General features: G+C 32.8%; 3 protein-coding genes across 5 annotated transcripts; all 3 read right to left on the reverse strand.

The window, feature by feature from the left end:
- Positions 1-507: 507 nt before the first annotated feature.
- LOC129882122 (protein ABSCISIC ACID-INSENSITIVE 5) lies at positions 508-5102 on the reverse strand. Of its 2 annotated transcripts, none has more exons than XM_055956280.1 (5): positions 4858-5102; positions 2035-3162; positions 1664-1735; positions 1486-1515; positions 508-978 (listed from the first exon to the last, which is right to left on the reverse strand). In XM_055956280.1, the coding sequence occupies exons 2-5, from the start codon at positions 3115-3117 to the stop codon at positions 886-888; spliced, it is 1278 nt and encodes a 425-aa protein (XP_055812255.1). In that variant the 5' UTR covers positions 3118-3162; positions 4858-5102; the 3' UTR covers positions 508-885. The 2 variants fall into 2 exon arrangements, with proteins under 2 accessions (XP_055812255.1, XP_055812256.1); XM_055956281.1 differs by having other exon boundaries at positions 862-978; positions 1626-1735.
- Positions 5103-8393: 3291 nt separating this feature from the next.
- Positions 8394-9384, reverse strand: LOC129881423 (germin-like protein subfamily 3 member 2). The gene has a single exon (XM_055955630.1). It carries the CDS (start codon positions 9377-9379, stop codon positions 8720-8722), a length of 660 nt encoding a protein of 219 aa, XP_055811605.1. The 5' UTR covers positions 9380-9384; the 3' UTR covers positions 8394-8719.
- A 1608-nt stretch (positions 9385-10992) lies between these two features.
- On the reverse strand, positions 10993-21724 carry LOC129882128 (uncharacterized). Of its 2 annotated transcripts, XM_055956288.1 has the most exons (9): positions 21527-21724; positions 20321-20583; positions 19948-20159; positions 19344-19608; positions 18736-18958; positions 15446-15606; positions 15154-15365; positions 14123-14387; positions 10993-11540 (listed from the first exon to the last, which is right to left on the reverse strand). In XM_055956288.1, exons 1-9 carry the CDS (start codon positions 21618-21620, stop codon positions 11250-11252), a joined length of 1986 nt encoding a protein of 661 aa, XP_055812263.1. In that variant the 5' UTR covers positions 21621-21724; the 3' UTR covers positions 10993-11249. The 2 variants fall into 2 exon arrangements, with proteins under 2 accessions (XP_055812263.1, XP_055812261.1); XM_055956286.1 differs by lacking the exons at positions 18736-18958; positions 19344-19608; positions 19948-20159; positions 20321-20583; positions 21527-21724 and adding an exon at positions 17160-17450 and having other exon boundaries at positions 15446-15705.
- Positions 21725-23020: the final 1296 nt, after the last annotated feature.

Consider the following 23020-nt stretch of genomic DNA (forward strand, 5'->3'; position numbering starts at 1 on the left):
TTTTCTCTTTAAAAAATATTTGATCTAAATAGCCTATACATATAATAATTTTTTATATAGTCTCTATCAAAGTGTAAAATTATATAAGCGAATATTGTATCAAATCAATAAATTGAAGAGGTCATGATTTAATTTCAAAGTTTATATTATTTTTCTTATAAATAATTAGATTATATGACATAGATGATATATACATCCCATTTTAAAATAAATAAATAAATATATATATATATATATATATATAAGTTTATGGATTAATTACAGATATGATAACAATACGCAAATACTTCTAATTATCATTAAATAATATCGATAAGAAACGAATTTAATTAGAAGCAAATCCAGAGCGCTAGATTTTAAAAATTATCTTCTCATTTCAATAAAACACGAATTTAAAATTTGAACTCTATAAACTACAATCAAAATTCAATCTTTATGAGTAACTTATAATCAACAAAGAAAAACACATTTTTATACCAAAATTTTGAGTTCAAAATTCTGCTTTCATCAATTTGCTTTCCTTTATTGAGTTCGAATTTATTATTTGTACTTAGAGTTACTTCTTTTAAACACATATTCAAGGTTCAAGACAAAGCTATGAGGTTCGACTGAAACCTATAATTCGTTACACTGAATCCGTCTCTGTAACTAGAAAAATTTAAAATAAAACTTTCTTATCTCACTCAACACTATTACTATTCCTACCACTACAACATTTATATTTGGAACGAAACACTCAACACTATAACTACTATTCCTACCACTATAACATTTATATTTGGAACGAAACAGCATTTATATTTGGAACGAAACATAAGCGCAAATGCATGTTCATCGTTCGTCTTTCTGCATTTACCCGGTTTTGTATCATTTTGTCATCAAGATTCAAGGGCAACTCAAGCTCCTCCTCGTCCCTTTTAATTTGCCATTCGCCTTTTGCGCCTTCGTTTGCGCTTTCATTTTCGCTTCATCAAAGTACTGTTTCCACAAAACAAGTCTTAAATTAAAGTCAATAGTAAATTCAATAAGCAAAATTAATATAATTAAGGTTGCATACCAGACCCCTATGGTCCGATCATTTCCCGGACCACACACATACATAAGAGATATCTTAGTGTACCAGATTGCCCTTTAATCAAACTTAAAATACTTATTCCATGACTAGACTCCATATAATGTGGAATTCATAGCGTAAACGATCACTTAACCATCGGAATTACACGAACAAAGTCATACATCTTTTGCTATATCACTCGATGCACTTGATCCGGAAAATGATATATTTGACCACTTGTTAGCGACGTTGCAGCCATATATTTAAGCCATCGGTAAAAACAGGTGCCACGCCATTATATCACTTCCCGGTTCCAGCTTGAGTGAAGTTTTGATCAACATAGCAAAATAATGTGTGTTCGTTCACCTAATTCTGGTAGTTCAACGACGTTTAAGCAATACACTCTATAATGTGTGACTAATTGTAATTACCTGTTGTTTCCTTTTCCTCTCCAGCTCCGCCTCCAGAGCAAAAAAACAGAAAAAAAAGGAGAGAAACATTTTAAGTTCATAATATAAAATGTAATGATTCTATATATGAACATTGATGTAAAGTTATAATAAAACCATACTCCAAAATTAAGGACATTTCTGCTAATATATTTACTACCAGGGCCTGTTTTAGATGTGCATTTTCTTCTTTTAGCTGGTTCAATTCTGCCTCAAGTTCAACAGTATAAGCCTGCACCAAAAAAAATTGATCATTAAATAGGTCAATTAGGAGTGAAATGAAGCTTTGTCGCTCGGACTGTTCAAAAATGCCCCGGACGTGTGTTGGATCCTCCAAAATATAGCACATTATTTGAGGATCCGACATGGGTCCAAAAATTAAGCTATGTTGCTTAAGACTGTTCAAAAATGCCGTCGGGCGAGTGTTGGATCCTCCAAAAATAGTACATTGTTTGAGGATTTGACACGGGAGCAATGACATTTCTGGAGAGTCCGAGTACTAAAATATTAACGGGAATGAAATTAAGTTACCTGTTTCCTTGCTCTTGATCTTGCTGCTGATTCTCTGTTCTTGATCATTCTCCTTTGCCTTCTTTCAACAACTCTCTCTACTGGACCATCTAGTATGCGTTTTCTCCCACCTCTCATTCCTATGTCCAATCCGTATTGGCTCCCGCTATCGATTTGATTCACACATAGTCCGTCAGACGACACTGGACTTAGTGGCGACCCCATTCCGGCCACACCTTGCACTACTTGCCCGTACCCGACTCCGCTACCATTCCCCATTCTCCCACTGTAAACGGGCGTTGGCTGTTGTGGGAATCCGCTGCCCCTTTTCATGCTGATTGGGTACGCGTGGGCATCAACCACCCCGGTTTGTGGAAGCGGCGGATAACCGGGAATGGCAACACCGACGCCAACACCGCCCGCGACTCCACCTAGGCCGATAACAGGCCGAGCCATAGTGGGATTTGCACTGTTTTGATACATCATATATGATTGCTGCTGAGGAGGTGCAGGGGCTGAATTTCCCTGTTCGCGTACAACCCCTGCTTTAACCAGGAAATCCTCGAGCGTCATTTCACCGAACGTAGCCTGTCGTTGAGTGGAACTACCGTTACCAGTGTTCTGTATTCTGCCCTCGTTGTTCTGTTGCTGATCTTTTTGGCTCTTATGAATTTCTGACCAAACTTCATCTACAGTTTTTCTACACAACGGTGCAGGAAGCGTAAGAGAGCCCTGTCTTGGCAAGCTTGGCTGCTTGACAATAGCTTTCTCCAACGAAACATTGCCCTGTCCTAATGCAAAATGTGGCGCGCTAGCCACTTCCCCTGTACTTGCAGCCTGGAAGTGAGGCTGAGCATGCGCGTGGGCGTGGGCGTGGTTTTCTTCAGCAGTCCAAATGCTGTTAAGGAATTCATCCATGTTCATCGACCCGAAATTCTTCCCACTCTCGCAAACAGTATGTTGGAATTCGTCAAGCGTGAGGGAGTAAATCGAGGCTTGTCGACCGAGGGATGGGAACGGGTGATTGTTGTGCTGGTTTTGGTCTGGTTGCAATGGTGATTGAACTTCACCTTGTGACACCATCTCTGATTCTGGTACTCCCATGTTAACTTCTTTTCCTAATTACAGTTTGGATCTTTTAACTAGGACCTGAAATGTGTGCCTTGTGTCAAATTATTGAACCAAAAAAACAAATGCTAGTACTTGCAAAATTGTAAAAAATCCAAATGAAGTTTATATGTCATGAACAAATATACCAAAACTCAAATAATACAAAGTTAGAGAAAGATAAATTCTACACTAGAATCTAGCATTCATCCTCCAAAAATTTAAGAAAACTCTTAACAATATTTAAATCCTGAATCCGCCTAGACTATGGAGCAACAGTGTAGTTGTCTCCTTGTGACCTATAGGTCACGAATTCAATACTAAGAATAACTATTAATGTTTGCATTAGTATAGATTGTCTATATTACACCTCTTGAGGTGCGATCTTTCTACAGACCCTACATTTAATGCACGAATGTTTGGTACACTGAACTGCACCTTTTCTTTCACAAATCTAATTTTGAACTTCAGGCCCCTACTCCAATTCTCTACCTAGAAAATAAATAAAATAGGAGCCTAGGAAGCACCCATGGTCCAAAAGGTTATAAAGAGCCAATAAAGTCAAGTCAAACTCCTATATCCAACAGCCAAAAAAAAAGAACAAAGAATGTGGACTTAATTTAAATACACTACAAAATTAGCGTAATTTAACTTGTTATAGCAGATTGATTATCATTTATTATACGTTACTAATCAATGGTATTAACATAATAAATAGATTTAGTTTTAATTATCTTTTAAGTGATCTATCATAATAATATGGATAATATTTACATCATCAGTGTATATAACTTTTAGATTTATGTACACACACATTGAAACAATTTACACAGAGTTTTGAGGAATATATGGACTTAGTGGGTCTAATCAAAATGGTCTTACTAAAACAGGAACATATTATTTGGCATGTGAGCTTTAAAAATTAAAATACCTTGGGAACTTTCTACTTTTGTTTAACGATTTATTATTGGTTAGATCTCAAGCATAGTAGCCTTTTTCTTCAATTGTTTAATCCTAAAATTAATTAACCTAAATAGACGTCTATCCAATAATTATAACGAATGTATAATATATGAATAATTTATGTATAATATGTATATAATCTATGCAAATTGATTATGAAAAGTAAACCATGAATCCGGCTATTTTGGATAAAGATCCATGAATTAATTCATACACTAATAATTAAACAAAATGTATTTATTAAGATTATTAAAGGAAGTGAAGACAATAACAAAGAATCTCCCTTACCCAAAATGGGAAGAAAAAAAACCAAAATACATGTATATATATAGTTTTTATTTTATTTTCAAATATTACAATGAAAGTGACAGTGGCATGATATATACTTAGCTCACAATCTTGAAATTCAAGTGAAACCCTATAAATATCTTCAACTCCACACAAAAAAAATAAAAAATAAAAATATATATTTTAAAAAACCCACCCCCTTTACAATCTCAATAGAGAGTTCATGAATCATGATAATGCTCAAAACAAAAAAAAAATAAAAAAATCACACAAACATAACCACATACAAATACCCAAAGGGCAGAGATAGACTAGTGTAATAACTACATAATATGTATTAAAAATTCATTAATTAAGTACAAATAATTAATTTCAAATCAATAAATCAAGAAAGTCGCAACATACACACAAATTTATTTATTTTTTTGGTAAATTTCTTTTAACAAAATACAAAGCTCAATAAAATCAAGAAAGTAAAGTACTTACCTTTTTCTTGATTGTTTTTTCTTTTTCAGCCTCAAGTAGATGTCATATGAAAGAAATTGTGATAATTAAAACACATAGAAGTCATTACTATATATAATATACATATAAAGTAGTGAAATTAATCAAGACAAGCTGCTTCTTTTTTTTTTGGGTGTAAGAAGAAAGAAAGAACATAACCAAGAAGATACTATGTATTCTCCTTCATTTTGGTCACATTTTATTTAATAGACTTGAGGTTTTTTTGTTTTTGTTATGAATTTTGCAATGGGGGCCTGGGGTGGGGTGGGTTTTTTTTTATGTGGGGTCCATTATTAGAAGATGTAAGCAAAAGTGTGAAAAAATGTACATAGAAATAATTTTTTTGGAAAGTCTTGGAAAAAAAAAACCAATACTAAAAATAGGAAGTTTTGGTCATACATGGAGAGATTGACACGTATTAGACAGGTGTTATTTTGGCAATCGTTAAATTGGGCTCTTCTTTCACCCTACTTCTCCACGTGTCCCTTTCTTTTTTTTTAAAAAAATTCTCTCAAGGTTTTAAAAAGAGTTAGAAACTCGCGCTCCCAATAATTTAGGTATAAAACTAAAAAAAAAAGATAATTTAGGTATGTTTTTGACACTTATCTCTTAAAAAAATAATATGTTAAAATTTCACCCTTTCACTTATAGGTCCTTATCCTAGTATACATATTTTTTATTTTTAATCTGGTGTTTAATATTCGTATTCGAACTCAATTATTTTAAATTTATGTCGCATATGATTTCATTTGAGAAAAGCACTTCTTACTAAAAAAAATTTCATTTAATGTTCGATATTCATATTGGAGCTCTACTATTTTAAATTCATATCGTGTAAGGTTTTATTTGAGAAAAGCACTTCCTACTAAATTTTTTTATATTCAAAATTTAAAATTGAAACCTCTAATTAAAAAAAAACGATCATATATATATCCACTGCACTATATTCTTCGATGATGGTCGTTATCCTAGTATAGGTAGTAGGAATTTTAGAGCATATTTGGTTAAACGGTAAAAAGTTACTTATATTTTGAGAAAGTATTTTATTTTTTATTAAATGGCTTTTTTAAAATAAGTATTTTCTGAAAAAGTAATTTACTTTGGGTGCTTTCACTTTTCACCCTTTTACTAATAGGGTCCTTATCCTAGTCTATGTATTTTTGATTTTTCATCCAATGTGAATAATTGTATCGAAATTCGATTATTTTAAATTTATGTCAGGTAGAGTTTCATTTAAAAAAAGCATTTTTTTTTAATATTCAGAGTTTGAAATTAAGACATTTAATTAAAGAAGAAACGATCATCGTATATATCCACTGTATTATATTCTTCGATGATGATCCTTATCCTAGTTTAGGTAGTAGGAATTTTAGAGCATATTTGGTTAGACGGTAAAAAATTACTAATATTTTGAGAAAGTATTTTATTTTATTATTAAATGGCTTTTAAAATAAGTATTTAATTTTGTGAAAAAGTAATTTGCTTTGCATGCTTTCACTTTTCATCCTTTCACTTATAGGGTCCTTATCCAAATATATATTTTTTATTTTTTATTCGATGTTCAATATATATTTGTATTGAAGTTTGATTATTTTAAAGTTATATCGCATAGGGTTTTGTTTGAGAAAAACACTTCTTACTAAAATAAATTCATCCAATGTTTGATATTCATAGTGAAGCTCTACTATTTTAAATTCATGTCGCGTAGGATTTTATTTGAGATAAGCACTTTTTACTATTTTTTTTTTATATTTAGAGTTTGAATTCGAAACCTCTAACTAAAAAAGAGCAGTTATATATATGCATTGCACTATATTGTTCGATGATGGTCGTTATCCTAGTATAGGTAGTAGGAATTTTAGAGCATATTTGGTTAGACGGTAAAAAATTAGTTATATTTTGAGAAAGTATTTTTTTTTAATTAAATGGCTTTAAAAATAAGTATTTTTGAGATTTTTTTTTATGTTTGATTAGTTTTCTTATTTTTTTTGGATATTAAATTATTAAAAAGGATAAGTATCATGACATATTTTATTATTATATTTTTTACAAAGAGTTAACTCCTTAAAATCATTTTTTTATTGATCAATATTCAAATCTAAAAACATCTTGGATAAAATATTATTTATTTTGTGTAAAGTACATTGTTCGAAAGATCTTACATTATCAAAGTTTTTTCTTTTCTTTAGTTGTTTCAAAATATCTTACCATCATTCAAATCTAGATTAACCTAAATTAATTAGTCGAGCCAATTAGTTTCGAATAATGGATAAAAACATCAAAAGAAAAAAAGTTTCAGTTCAACTATTATGAAGTGGATTCGTGATTTTAATATGATCAATTTTTTTTCGAAATTATCAATATAATCAAATAATTCTATTCGAGGAATCCTCCTCTCTTTCAGAATTGCAGAGAATTGTTTTTTATTCATCTTATAGAATTCTGTGGAATGTCACATTCGATGAAAGTCGTATATAGAGATCTTTCATATCTTTCGAGATCAAGATCCATCCTATAATATAAGGTAAAAAAAACAAAATAAATAACTTTTAACCCTTACAAAAAAAAAAACTGATTATAGTATAAAATGACTTGCACTTATTGGCCCTACAAAGAATTTGTCTATTATGAAATGTGAAGTTAGTTATTATCGAGTTGATCGCTTGAATATATATATATATATATATATATATTAGAGTCTATTTTCAAATCAAATTAATTCTTTAATTTTTATGTGAGTCTAAGGACGTTGTTGTATCTACTAGACTACTACCTCTTGGCAAAGTAGGATTTTCAATTCGGTTTTGAAGTTTATCGGTTTGACTTATCGGTTATCGGTTTATAAATATGTCAAACTATTATAGAATCATTAAGATATTTACTTATCGATTTATCGGTTATTGATCATTATCAGTTCAATTAACGGTTTAACTGTTAAGATTTGATACCAAAAACAACATTGAAAATCACTTAAAAACAATGTGACAAACCAAATGTACCATGCACATGAGTAGATAAATTGCATCTTGTTAAAAAACAAATGTAAAAGAATGTGTAATAACCCAGAATTTGAGACAGTAAGAAATAAAAGTATGAAAACTAAACCCTAAGTGAAGGGCTATATATACCAAATGATAATAAATATAAATTATTAAGTTACTATCGGGTTATCGGTTAACCCATTAAAAAAAAATTAAAACCGTTAAGAATCAATAACCCGATAATAAAAATAATTAAAACCATTATCGAAATCACTAAATCAATAATCTATTACCAATAAATCATTATTTTTTTTTGATTTAATTTATCGATTTCGATTTGATTTTAAACGGTCCTACCTCCATGTCGCAATGGTTTTGGGAGCATTATAGTTAGTAGTTGTTACCTAGTGTCCCTCATGAAAGAACTAAAGTTCGACGAATTTATTTTTAAGGGAAAAAATATAAATTCACTCTAGAACTTATTTTGAAAAATCAGTTATATGCTTGAATTATTATGACGATCTATTACACAATTGTACTATTAAAAAATACATTTATTTACCCCCTGAAACATATAAGCGTGACAAGTTTTGAAGAAAATTATAACAAGACTGAGCAACATCGAACAACGGGTCCAATCCTTGGAAAAATGTAAGCCTCAACTATGAATGTTGTAGAAAAGCTTTTAGTATACAAAACAAATAAATGTGTCATAAATCATTTCATTACAATCCTTTTGAAAGAAAAAATAAAAAATAATTCAAAAACATAAGAAGGGTATAATTGAGAAAAAATTACAAAAAAAAGTATAACATGTAGTACTATCTTTCATCTCCACTAATTTTTAAATAAAGTGATCCACTTTACCTTAGTTTTTTTGGAAAAAATTTCCTTCTCATTACAATAATTTGCTTAAGGCTCAATCCAAAAGCTTTTTCCAAAAGTTCATCATTTATTCCAGAACCAAAAATTGTTGCTGGAATTTTCATATTACCTGGATTTTGGCTGTTAAAACATCCGAAAATCGTCGCCGGGGTTTCCCCGGCGTTCATCATAAAATGTACTAGTCCCTTGGGAAAAATCATGACCTCCTCTTGTTCAATTACCTTAGAAAAAACGCGATTATTCGAATCAACGAAACCTGAATAAACTTTCCCATAGACAATGTAGGCTATTTCGGTTGCTCTAGGGTGAAAATGAGGGGGATTTATTCCACCAATGTTCAATTCAACATGTACGAACGACATACCTAATGTGTTGAGTCCCGGAAATATCGACGGGTTGACCGACACGGATGCTAGGCCCGTGTCGGAGAAATTTCCCGGCGATTTTACGCCGGGAAATATGAAATCATCAGGTGTTACTAATTTGGAATTTTTACATGGTGATACAAAATTGGACCTAGGTGTTTTTGTGTTAGGTATACAAAAATCTTGGATAGGTTCAGGGTCAGAAGCCAATGCTAGTAAGAAAAAAAAGTAAAAAAAGTTAGTGAGTGCCAAAACAAGAAGTTTTGGATACATTTTTGTTGAGTTTTAGTACTTTGATTATTTTTTTGTGGAAATGTGATTTTTATAGAGGTAACATTCTATGGAATTACTTTAATGTCCCTTCTTTTGCAAGCAATGTGAGATTGATGTTGTGATTTATCGCGATGGATAAGATCCTTTCATCTTAGTTGGAGGTTTCGAGTTCGAACCTTATGAATAAAAAAGTCTCTGGTGGGAAGCGCTTTTTTCGTAAATGTTATACGTGATGCGAATTTGAATAAGTCGGATCAATAAGTTCTGGATACCAAGTTATTATACCCGAAAAAAATCTTATATTTTACCACTGAGGGTATGGTGTCGAATTTGAATCCTGGAGAATTCCTAGATAGAGAGCGCTTCCTAGATCTTTGATTAGGTCATACACTGTGTGAACCTAAATTAGTTGAACAGTCAGATATTATAATAGTAGAAAAAAATATTGTGCTTTTTATCTTCATTATTGTGCTATTGGGGTTGGGTACAACTCATTTTGTTTGACACTATCAATGTCTTCATTATTGTGCTATTGGGGTTGGGTACAACTCATTTTATGAAATAATTTTTAAAAATCAAATAGTGGGAAAATTGATTACTTTTTAAACTTTAGGCAAGAGCAAGAGACAATTGGAAAAATTAGTTATGGTGATAGTCACTAAACACACACAATAATTATTTCTAGTGATTCATTTTTTCACTTTATTAGGTAAACGGTGCATATTTTGTTGAAATATATGATTACACAAATTTGTCCTCTTCTTTTAAAAGATTTATATTTTAATAGAAAAGATCTTTTGATTTTTCCTAAAATAATCGATAAATACAAAATAACAATAATATATATTCAATGTAATTTTACGAGTACAGAAGGTAAAATATACACAGATATTACTCCTATCATTGTGGTGTAGAATGTTGTCTTCAATTGACCTCGCTCAAAAAAAATGTTTCTGAAGAAGGATTGTAAGAATAATATGATAACAAAATTACAAGATTTAAAGCAAATAATGCAACATGTAGTAATACATATTGAAGAATTACGCGACTACTAAATGGCCCCCTAACTCTCCCACATATAGTGCGACAATACTCAGCTACTAACTAGTTTTTTATCCTAATTTTCGACTTAAAAATCCTTCTATCTAGGGTCATATATGTCCTTAATTAACTGAAGTTGTGCCATAAAGAAATAATAACTTATCTATTATTGAACTAGTATTAAATCAAGAAACAATTATTGCCATAGGCAATACTTCTTGTTTTTGTATATTATTCTTTCTTTAATGAATATATGGATACACTTTTTTGCTAATAGATTTCAAATCTCATTATTTAAGCAAAACTTTCTCAATGTGTGGGGATAAATTTTGTCGTTAGTGGCTATAATTTTTGGCATGATGATAAATGTCTGATCCTAATACAAAATGAAAAACTAAAACGGGATTGGTTCCTTTAAAACCATGGCAAAAAAAACAAACATCTTTTAATATCACCATCATGGATTACCCAAAAAAGATAACTATGCATTAAGCTCCCAATTTTACCCTACATTTCTGCGAAATGTTGAATGAGGAGCCGCATAAAATATGCAGATTGAAGAAAGCCCAGAATGGATTGAAGCAATTTCTGAGGGCGTGGTTTGATAAGTACAGATTCCATAGGTCAACTGACCTCATGGTCACATGACAAAAACTATCATTGCTACAAAATGAGCAAAAGAATTTGTAATACAAAAATATTTCCTCAAGTCAAAACTGACATCAAAATATGAAGCTGAACGAACAATAAAACCCGAGATATATAGGCAAATAAGACACGTCACGACGTGCAAGATGAAACCTTGCAGGTAGCTATAAAAATGGTGAGTTTACGCAGTTAAAAGCTCCTTGAAGATTTTCTCTCCGATTCCATCAATCATTGGAACCAAATGACCAACACCTGGAATTTCATGATATTGGATCCATGGTAACTGCTGTGCAATGTACCTTTGTAGTGTGACGGGTGAGAGCTTATCCTCATCGCCTTGCCACAAGTGAACGGAACCTTCATTTTTAGGGAACGGGTTCTCAAGATCTATTGGATCGAATTCCCATGTTCCAAATCCAATCATTAAGTCGCGGTGGAGGGATTCGTATTCTCCTTGTTGTCTTATCTGTGCCTGAAGAAAAATGAGTATTAGAAACAGTGAACTAAAACAGCACAAGAAATTGGAAACTTTAGAAAAAAAGAAAAGAGAAAGAACACCAATTAACTTATCTGTTTCCGGTACAAACTTATTGAACAAAGCAAATTACTAAAATACACACATTCTATGTTGCGCGACCTCTTCACTTTTGATTTTGCACCCGTGTCGGATTCTCCAAGTATATACTAGTTTAAGAGAATCCGACACATACCCGTTGATCTTTTTGAAGAGTCCGAGCAACATAGCACGTGTTTGGCCGTGAAGACTAATCAAACACTGGATTTCCTTGACAACATGGACTAGACAACGAGAAGCAAGTGTGAGAACATTACCAGAAACAAGAAGCAATTTTGCATGTCAATTCAATTTTGAGTTAATGGTTAAAAACACACGTGAACTACCACTTTTTCGCAAACTTTCATTTGTTTCCATTTCCTATCTGAACTATCACCGCCTATGTATTAAAACACACCTGAAGCTGATTAGGCCAACTATCAGTTATTCCCTTTTCCTATACACCACATCTACATACACAACAAACCATTTTCTCCATAAAAGATGGTATTCAGGCCAACGTGCGTGCACCTTGACTATTTCGTTTGGTACCTACCACCTCCAATTAACAAAGACACCGGACAAGCTGTCAACTAAGGGTTAGGCAAATGAGAAGAAATCCCCTAGTTTTTTTTTCTTTTTTGTAATCTCCGATAGGATTTGAAGCCTAGTCTCGTCCTCATCCACTTCTCCATACACAACAAGCTTATTAGGCCCCATTTTTGTTAAAGGCATGGTAACTTAATAGTGAGACTTGGAGGTTTCAACAACTGTGGGTCCTCTCAAGAACCCTGCCTAGACATCTTTGGCCAGAAACATATCACTCCTCCCATTTCAATTTGTTTGTTTTACTTTACTTTTTAGCCTGTTTAAAAAGGGATGTCTCTTTCCTTTTTTGGAAATTCTTTAATTCTAACTTTCCACATTGCTTGTTTAAGACTACAAGATTAAAGGTACATTCTACATATCATTAGTTTAAGACCACAAGATTGAAATGTCTTCCTTTCTTTCTTAAACATAGTGTCAAGTCAAAACCACACAAACAAATTAAAACAGAGGGAGTATGTCCTAATTCAATGATGAACCATTACATCAGACTATATTATTCATTATGCCTTTTAATGCCACCTTATTGAACACCAGTTGATGCTTATAATACGAGGGATTGTTTCCTTATTCAGTTAATGATTCATTATACTGAACTGAATTAGTTAATATGTTTTATTTCCAAAGGGGTGCTCTAAAGGTTGAAAAATTGGAGTAACGAATCCTAGCACATTCAACACCATAAAAATTCTTCCTATTTGTCTAAAACTTGGTAAACAAAGTTAATCAAAACATGCATTGGTAAAAGATAGCAGGCATCTATAGATTAATCGAGGTGCACAATATTGTCCGAGCAACATCGTCAACAAAAGGAAAAGAAAGTTTAATTATTATACCTTGCTATGTCTATTTGTTGAATGCCAATCAATCCTTATCATTGGAAGTATTATGATTGACCTCAATGCACTTTTAAATATCACTGCTTCACTTTTGATACTCAGCTACATATATTTATTCCTCATGAACCTAAGCTGGAGTAAGAGTTGTAGATTAGCCAACTTGCGCGTGAACAAGTCTTGATTCAGCTTCTATAAGCACAGACTTGCTACATTTTGGTGAGCATGAATTCGATAATCCCCAACATTATTCTAGGTCTAAAGTATAAAGCTAGCATTTCCAAGTGACTCAGTAGGCCGCATGCTATACTCCAAAGTCCAAAGCATAGACTAACTCCATAACCAACTTACAAGAATGCCAACCATCAATTAGTTAGCCTTTTGTTTGTCTCTGTCTCTCTCAGTCAGCCAGGCTCAAGCTCAACTCGAATAATTACCAACCCCAAAATGTAGCTGCAATACCAACCTCCCTAACATCTTCTTTTCTCCTTTCAAGCCCCAAGATTTTAAGCTCTTGGACTCTATTTCCTGCAGTACCACTTTGATTCTATCTACTTGGACCTTTAGATACTAGTGACGAACTTTTAAACTTTGCAACCAATAAACACCCACAAATTCTGTACAAAAGAAAAGAGGCATGCCCCTTTTTGGCACATTTATGTAATCCAGCATGGATCTAACAACCTCTGATATATGGGGTAAAGAAAACAAGAGAAGTGCAGAGAATGATGCAAACTGGATAGCTATTTTTCTTTTTTGATAAAATAAACATTTTCCTAACACAATGTCAGTTTATCTATACAGAAGTAGCTGGTACCACGGAAATATTGCACAAAAAACACGCTATGGTTAAATGATACTTTTGACCTATGTTGCTCAAACTCTTCAAAAATGTCACCTGGGGTGTGTCAAATCATCCAAAAGTAGTGCATTTTGGAGATCTGACAAAAGTGCGGCAACCTTTTTGGAGAGTCCGAGCAACATAGCTTTTGACCAAAAAATAGGCCATCTATAGCTGCATTGTCATAACAAATTGATATTAAAGGAAAGATCTCTTACACGATAGTCTTGGCCCGAACTTCCCTTGGAAACTAGCTCTAGGTCCTTTGAAGAGAAAATCGCAGGGTTGCGACCTGCAGCACTGCATGCAGGAAAGAACTTCTGAGTGTTCCACCAATAGGTGAGCCACGGAAGGTAATGAGCAACGCGAAGAGTCCATTTGTCTTGAGGAAGCCGAATGTTGAATGCTTCTTGGGATATATTCACAGGTAATCTAGGCCACCAATAGTTGACAACTGGTGCAATAAGAGCTGCACCTGCCAACCTATTTCAAGTAACAAACGTGGTTCTTGATATTCATTTCAAATAACTTGATAAAACAAATAAACAATCATATAACAAAAATCTTAAGTTTCCTGACAAAAGGAGTTGAGATTCCTATATAGAATCTGCTTTTCCAGAAAAATTTTCAAGCTTTTCTTCCACAAACTACTGAATCTACACAAGCTCCATATGAACATGGGCAGAGCTAGGGGGTACAAGGGATCATCCGAAGCCCCTCTGCGGAAAATTATACTGTATTTATAAGGTCAAAGTTATTTTTTAGAGTTAATGGTTAAAAACACACCTACACTATCACTTTTTCGCAAGTTTCATACCTCAGCTATCCATTGTTCTCTTTACCTATCTAAACTATCGCTCCCTTAGTATTAAGACACACCCCGATGCTGAGTTGGCCAAATATTTGTTCACAATCGAAAACAAGCGCGTGTAGGCCAACTCAACATCAATGTATGTTTTAATACAAAGGGAGTGATAGTTGAAGTATGAAACTCGCGCAAAGGTGATAATTTAGTTAGGTAAATAGAACAATGGATAGTTGAGATATGAAACTCACGAAAAGGTGATAGTTTAGGTATGTTTTTTGCAATCAACTCTATTTTCTTTTATGTATATACAATAAATGTCATTGGCTTCTTCGTGTATTTACTTCTTTATATTTTAAGGCTTCTTAGTAAAAAAAGTTGGTTCCACCATTGCATATGAGGTATAACACTCTTCTAATGTCCATGTAATGACAATGAAATTACCTGTGAGGAATGTATCTGAGACAGGTCCAAACTCCCTGTCCTCCCATTGAAAATCCCACAACATAGAATTTGGATCCTAGACTTAATTGATCGGCAAGCTCCTGTATATCAAAAGCTAAGCTCTTGACTGTTCGTTTCGGATTAGGATCACTTTCTCCATAACCAGGTCTGTCAAAGGAAACAATGTACACTCCTAAACTTTCAATGACATCCTGCAAAAGAACAAAAATTATGTCCACAATACAAAGCTGGTCCATAAAAGAATACAAGCAAAAGATTCACGTGATGTTACTTGAGATAGGATGCTAATTGGAACATCATGCCTACAACCATCGTACCCATGGATATACACAATCTTATATTTTGCATTCTCTCTTGGTACACCAATCTCCTTGTAAGCCAAGTGTCTTCCATCACTAAGTTTGATTCTAGGTGCAGTGATGGGAGGACCATCTGGGGACCCACAGATCTTAGGGGGAGGTGGTCTTGTTGCCTGATAACCCCATGCCAATAACCCAATCAAAACAACCAGAATAATTTTCGCAAACGTCCCTGAAATGATCTCATTTGAGTTGCAAGATAATCGAGAATTCAAATAATTTCGAAGGATAAAAGACGAGTTATCATATTCAAGCATCTAAAAATACTTTTGAAAAAAAGGAGATTGTTTATAGAAACATCTGCACACTCAAGCAACTTAAATCAAGTTAAACTAAAATCTTCGCTTTTGAGAAAATGCAGATATTCCTATTTACAGATTGATATATCCAGTTCCAACATTGATGAAGAGTGTCTAATAAATCAAGAAAAATAATTTGAAATTTTGAATAGAAGCATTAGCAAACTCCAGCAAGTAAAATCAAAATATTCGATTCCAAGTAAACAACCATTATAGTTTCTATTTGCAGTTACTAACTAAACTTGCATAACTAAAATGATACTAATATGCCCGACTGCCAACAGACTCATTCAGATGTAAGAAAAAAAGCAAAATCATAATCAACTATCAAAACCTTCCACCAAATGTAACAAAGTCATCAACATCTGTTTTTGATTTCCCAACCTAGTGTCCGGTACCTGCATTGGGACCTAACTAAATCCAGATTCATGCCGGAACGTCCCGCATTGGAGGATAAAATGCTTCATAACAAAGACGACTCCCTACCTCGGCTCGAGCCAGACACCATTGGTTAAGAAAATTATCAACTTTACATAATAAAGATTCAGTTCATCACTATAATTTCTACATGCCCCAACAAACTCATTCAGATGTGAGAAAAAAAGTATCAAAATCAGAACTTCCCATCAAATGCAACAAAGTTATCAACTTTTGTTTTTGGTTTCCAAACCTACGGTACCGGCATTGGGACCCAACTAAATCAAGATTCGCACTGAAAAATCCCATGGGGGGAGGGGGGATAAAACACTCCCTAACAAAGGCAACTCCCACTCCCTTCCTAAGCTCAAACTCGAGACCTCTGATTAATAAAGTTATCAACTTTACGTAATAAAGACTCAGTTCATCATTATATTTTCCATATGCCCCAACAAGCACATCACATGTGAGAAAATATCAAAATCAAAACTTTCCACTAAATGCAACAAACTTATCAACTTTTGTTTTAGATTTCCAAAACCCAGTGCCCGGTACCCACATTGGGACCCAATTAAACCCGAATTTGCACCACGAAATCCCACATTGGTGATAAAATACTCCTAACAAAGGCAACTCCCTACCTTAGCTCAAACCTGAGACCTCTACCTAAGAAAGTCATCAACTTTATATAATAAAGATTCAGTTCATCACTATATTTTCAACATGCCCCAACAAACTCATCCAAATGTGAGAAAAACTATCAAAATCATAATCAAAAATCAAAATTTCCCACTAAATGCAACAAAGTTATCAACTTTACATAATAAAGATTCAGTTTTTTCACTATATTTTCTACATATAACAAAATTGGAAAATTTATGCCCAAAAAGAGAAAAAAATGAAAACCCACCAGAAGGAAGAGGAAAGGAACTTTGTTGCTTAGCTTTACGAGTATGAGCCCTAGCTGAAGCTGCTGAAATTTTCCTTGTTGCCATTATTTTTTCCTTTCTTTTTCTCAGCTATAGCAAAATCTCGATTTTGAAATTACAAATTCTGTAATGTAAACTGTAAATTTACAAAATTTATACAAAAAAAGAGTGGAAGATTAATGAGATCTGAGTCTCAGCTCTCTGATCTAATAATTGTCACAACCCTTTTTTTCTTTTTATTTCTACTTTTCCCCTTTTTAAAAAAAAAAATAATTCTGAGTGCTCGGATTCCAGTTGTGTAAACAATTTCTTGAATAGTAAGAAACGTATAATAGATTCTTATGATTTTATCCTTTTTTGGATCATATGTATAGAGTAATATATTAAAATTAATATTATTATTTATATATTAATAGTATTTGGATCAATTTGCATGTGTCTGCGTCTTAACTAATTTTATGAATTACTTATGGCTTATTTGAGTAATTCTTAATTCTATTTATCTAGGCTTGGATAGAAAAAATCAACTTAATATTTTCTGCTTTTATTAGAAATTAAAATCCGAAAAGTTTATGATTCTCAATTCGTTTGATTTACCTCTCTAATTTTAATTTTCTTTGTAATGATTCTTTTAACTTATTTACTAATAAATAATATTAAAATATTATAATAGGATTAATTTATTCTTTCCATTTGTTTAAACAAAAATTCATTCACTTTTTTTTAACAAAAAAATAAACTCTTCACCACAAAAATTCAATTCGCCGCCTACTAATTCCCTTCCCTATCTCTTCACTCCCTCCAATTTTATTTATTTTAATATATATATATATATATATATATATATATATATATATATATATATATATATATATATATATATATATATATGGACACCAACAAAAAATGAATATGGACACCAAAGGAAAACGTGAACATGGGCAACAATGAATTTAGGTTATATATATATATATATATATATATATAGTCACAAAACATTTTTTTGTATTATCAAGTCTATCAAAAAATATCCGTAGATAGTTCTATTAATCTTAAAAATAATCTGCTACAATAGATAAAAATATGATGAAGTAAACATTTCTTATATTGATGGGTGGTATATATAATATGAATTTGTAAATAATTGCTTAAAAACAATTGGACAACAAGAAGTTTTATATCATTTGAATTTCACTATAAAGGCTCAAAAACACCAATCCTCACACAATATACCATTGAAAATAGTCTCAAAAATGACATTCTCTTATTATAAATATGACTATCCCTCTATGTTGTCGGATCTTCCGAAAGTGTATTATTTTTTCAGAATCCGAACAAGCATCTGTCGATATGTTTGAAGAGTCTGAGTAACATAAGTAACTCGTATGAAAGGTATATTCAAAGCACAATCTATGTATTAAAAATGATATGCATAGTATAACGCGATAAAACGACCTAGTGTATGCAACTCTTACGACACATTTTTCTGTCCTATCAAAAGAGCTTTCACAATTTTGTCCGCCATTCCATCAAGAACAGGGAACATATGACCAGCACCCGCGATTTCATGATATTGAATCCATGGTTGTCGTTGTGCAATGTATCGTTGTAGAGTTACAGGGACAAGCTTGTCCTCGTCCCCTTGCCACAAGTGTACTACTGAACCTTCGTTGTTAGGAAACGGATTTTCCAAATCCATAGGGTCGAATTCCCATGTCCCGAAGCCAATCATTAGGTCGCGATGGAGTGACTCGTGTTGTCCCTGCTGTCTTACCTGAGCCTTAGGTGCAATGGAGATCAGAATAACACTCAAAGTACTAATAAGATAAAAATATCAGAGCTCAGTAGCGCGAAACTAGAAATTTCAGTTTTTGATTTATACACGCGATATAGAATGTGTTCAACTGACCACCTTCAATATTATGTGGCTCCACCATTGTCAAACAAGCAACAGCATTCTCTTAGATGCATGAATTGTCTAACTTTACGCAAACATTAGTTGCTGATTACGTATGTCATAGAGACAACTTTACCGTCTTCTTGCGACCAGGTTCAACTAATGACATTGATATTTTACAGCTAGTATGTTGTTAACATAAACGATATGATCATGAAGCAACAGCTAAATGTAACAAGAGGCATGATCTGAAGAGAAGAACACTTACATAAAGATCTCTTTTGGCACGATACGTGGACATTAGTTCTAGGTCCTGAGATGAAAGAACACCAGGGTTGTAAGAAGCAGCACTACAAGCAGGGAAAAATTTCTGAGTGTTCCACCAGTATGTAAGCCACGGAAGGTAGTGAGCAACGCGAAGGTTCCATATATCCTGAGGAAGCTGATGGCTGAATGCTTCCTTGGACAAGTTCCCAGGGAAGTTAGGCCACCAGTAGTTGGTAACCGGTGCTAGAAGAGCTGCTCCAGCCAATCTGTCACATATCACACAACTGAGCTTATACAAAGCAGACACAACATTACAACATCGCGAGTTCATCTGACCCTAGTACTTCCAACGTTAAGCATAAATTTGTGTAAAAAAAATCACTAAAATTGCAACAAATAGTATATCTGAACCCATACTCTAAAAACATATAGCAAATCGTATATTGATGCTAAGAACCATGGAAAATGAAGTCATAAATTCTAAATTCTGGATTCGCCGCTGAGCTTATAAGATGGATGAAACTGATAACTACTACCTAACAAATCGATGTTTTTTACTTTTCCCCTTACGAACACACATCTACTCAAAGTTTCGTATTGAGTACCTGTGAGGAATATACTTGAGCAACGTCCAAACAACTTGTCCTCCCATCGAAAATCCAATGACATAGAATTTGGATCCAAGGCCTAATTGATCAGCAAGTTCTTGTACATCAAACGCCAAGCTCTTTACTGTTCGTTTTGGATCAGGATCACTTTCTCCATAACCAGGTCTATCAATTGAAACAATGTATACTCCCAGGCTTTCAATGACCTCCTGGAAAAATATCAATTTATTACAACAAAAGTTATAAGACGAAAATAGAGAATCAGGTAGTCAACCAACCGAGCCACTAAAATTCTCTAGTTATAAGACGTTAAAATGATATGAAAACACAAGAAATGAAGACGGAGTTGAGGTGAATGGATTAGAGTTACCGGAGAGAGGCCAGTTGCAACAACAGCATCGTGTCTATTAGAATCATATCCATGGATGAACACAATCTTATGCTTTGCTTGATCTCTTGGTACACCATGTTCTTTGTAAGCTAAGTATCGTCCATCGCTAAGTTTAATTCTAGGTGATGTGATAGGAGGACCATCAGGGGTGCCACAAATATTCGGAGGAGGAGGCTGCATTGTGCGATAAGCATAAGCCACGAACCCCACGAAGAGGACTGCTACAACTTTCCCAAACATCCCTGAAATTTTCCCCCATTTTAAGCTTGTAATGAAGTCTTAAAATCAAGAAAACAGAACATACTTGCTCTGCCACAAGAACTTTTATGCTATGTTGCTCAGGCTCTACAAAAATACAAGCAGGTATGTGTCGGTCCTCTAAAAGTTATGCATTTTTAAGGATCTGATATGGGTGCGACAATATTTTTAAAGGGGCTGAGTAACATAATTTCATGATTTCAAGAAGATTGAAAGCTAGTATTTTAACATCTCAAACAATTTCAACTACATTTTTTCAAGAAGATTACAAGTTAGATATGCTAAATTTTTCACATCACTTTTATTTCTCTAACAACTTAAGTATTTAGACGATATGATCACACACTTTACATAGTATCAAAACAAGTAGAGATCTTAATATAGACTATCGAGTCTCACAACCACCTATTATCAAAAAAAAAAAAATCACATGTTTGATCCATAAAAAAAGAATTAGCTCCTAATCATGTGAGGGGCGTGTTGAAAACATAATTAAGTAAACAAATATGTATTACATCTAACACTTTAAAGCTTTCGGAAGGGATGAACACATGTACGGTTCACATGAGGGGCAAGCCACAACAATTATACCGAAACTAAAAACTTTGACTCAAACACTATATTTGTATAAAAGTTTCATTTAATACATATAAATAATTTATTCAAAACCTAGTAAGAGCATTAATCACCAAACTACACAAATGTGAAAAATTTCAAATAAAAATCACAACTTTTTGACAATCATTAAGTAAATGACATTCTAATAGCTACAAACAAATCAAGAAAAAATCTCTAATACAACAATAATAACTATGCCTCAGTCCCAAATAAGTGGGAGATTCCTATTTCTTCATTTTTAGCTCATATCATATCATTGTCATACTAAATCTCCAATATTTTAAAAAAAAGAGTTGAAAGATTGAGCACCTGAAGGAAGTGGAATTGAACTCCTTTGTGTAGTCTTTCTAGTATGAGACCTGGCTGATGCTGCAGAAATATTTTTGTTCATTTTTGCTGTCATTTTTGCCTTTCCTCAAAAGAATTTAAAGAACAAAAATCAAGAAACTTTCAACTAATCATTATCAAACATTTCACATCAGTTGCTTTGTTTTCTAGCATTATTTATAATATTTGGTTTCACAATTTCACCAAAAACTAATAAAGAACTAAAGAATAGTGAATATTCAATTAAGTGTTTGTTTATGTTCTCAACATGTGCTTTACTGTCAAAATGAATTGACAAGACATTATTGTCTTCTCTGGCATAATTATTTTATGAGTCGTTAAGGATCAAAAACTAATATATCACAAATTAATAAAAATAATCTTATTGATTTGGTATTGATTTAGCATATTTAAAAAATTGATAATTCATAAAACCAAATAGAATCGACTGATGTATACCCCTAAAAGACAAATATCAATGAAAATTATGGTTAAGTAGTAAGTATCTTTTTATTCTTATCCACAAATCTTAGGTTCGAGTTTTATTTGAATATAAAGTCGCATTTGTTATAAAGCGTTTACTTCTCTCAATGTGAGATTTTTCAATACAAATTTAAATTTAGTTAAATTTCAATACGGATGAAAAACATATGTCTTGAATTCAATGTAGAAAAGTAACACACACAAGTGGAGAGGAAGTACAACACGGAAAAAACAAAAGTTGATTAAAAAGAAAAGAGCAACAAGAATGTAAGACTTTAGTTTCTATCTTCTTCTCATTTTTTCAATAATTTAACTTTAAGTTCCTTCTTCTTTCTCATTTGTCAATAATCTAACTTAGTTCTTCTTTCTCATTTTGTCAATAATTTAATTTTCTAATGTGAATTTAGAGAAATAGATAATAGTCAACTTTGGGTTGTTGAACAACAATTTTCAAGATTAACAATTTTTCCACCCAATCACCATGTGTTTGACATTTTCAATGTTTCCTTATTTTATAAATTTAATCATGAAAACAGAAATATTCAGTCAATATTTGCTAGCTCTCTTTCCTTGAAATTTCCATTAAAAATATATATAGAATCTCTTGCCTTTAATGAGAAGATTTGGTTTGAGTTTTGAGTATAAAAATCTTCATATGAAGCGTTTCTCTTTCAATGGCCTATATGCAACATAAATTTAAATTAGTCAGGGCTTTATTGCAAGTAACGAATATTAGGTGACAAACAAAAAAGAAAAAGATGTGTATCACCGTTAAAGGTTGTGGTGAAATGAATAGTGTCCCTACACTCTTCGCCAGATATTTTAGAATCGAATCGAAAGTATGAAAAAAAATCATGATAGACCGTGCCTTGACGTATAACTAAATTAGTCGAATTCCAAGATACGTATAGACATATAGGATAAGATACCACAAAGTACTCAATTGTATCTACATTATTAAATTTTATGAAAGAAATCATACAAAATAATAAA

The sequence above is a fragment of the Solanum dulcamara genome, chromosome 3 (assembly GCF_947179165.1).
Source record: "Solanum dulcamara chromosome 3, daSolDulc1.2, whole genome shotgun sequence".
Classification (NCBI taxonomy): Eukaryota; Viridiplantae; Streptophyta; class Magnoliopsida; order Solanales; family Solanaceae; genus Solanum; species Solanum dulcamara.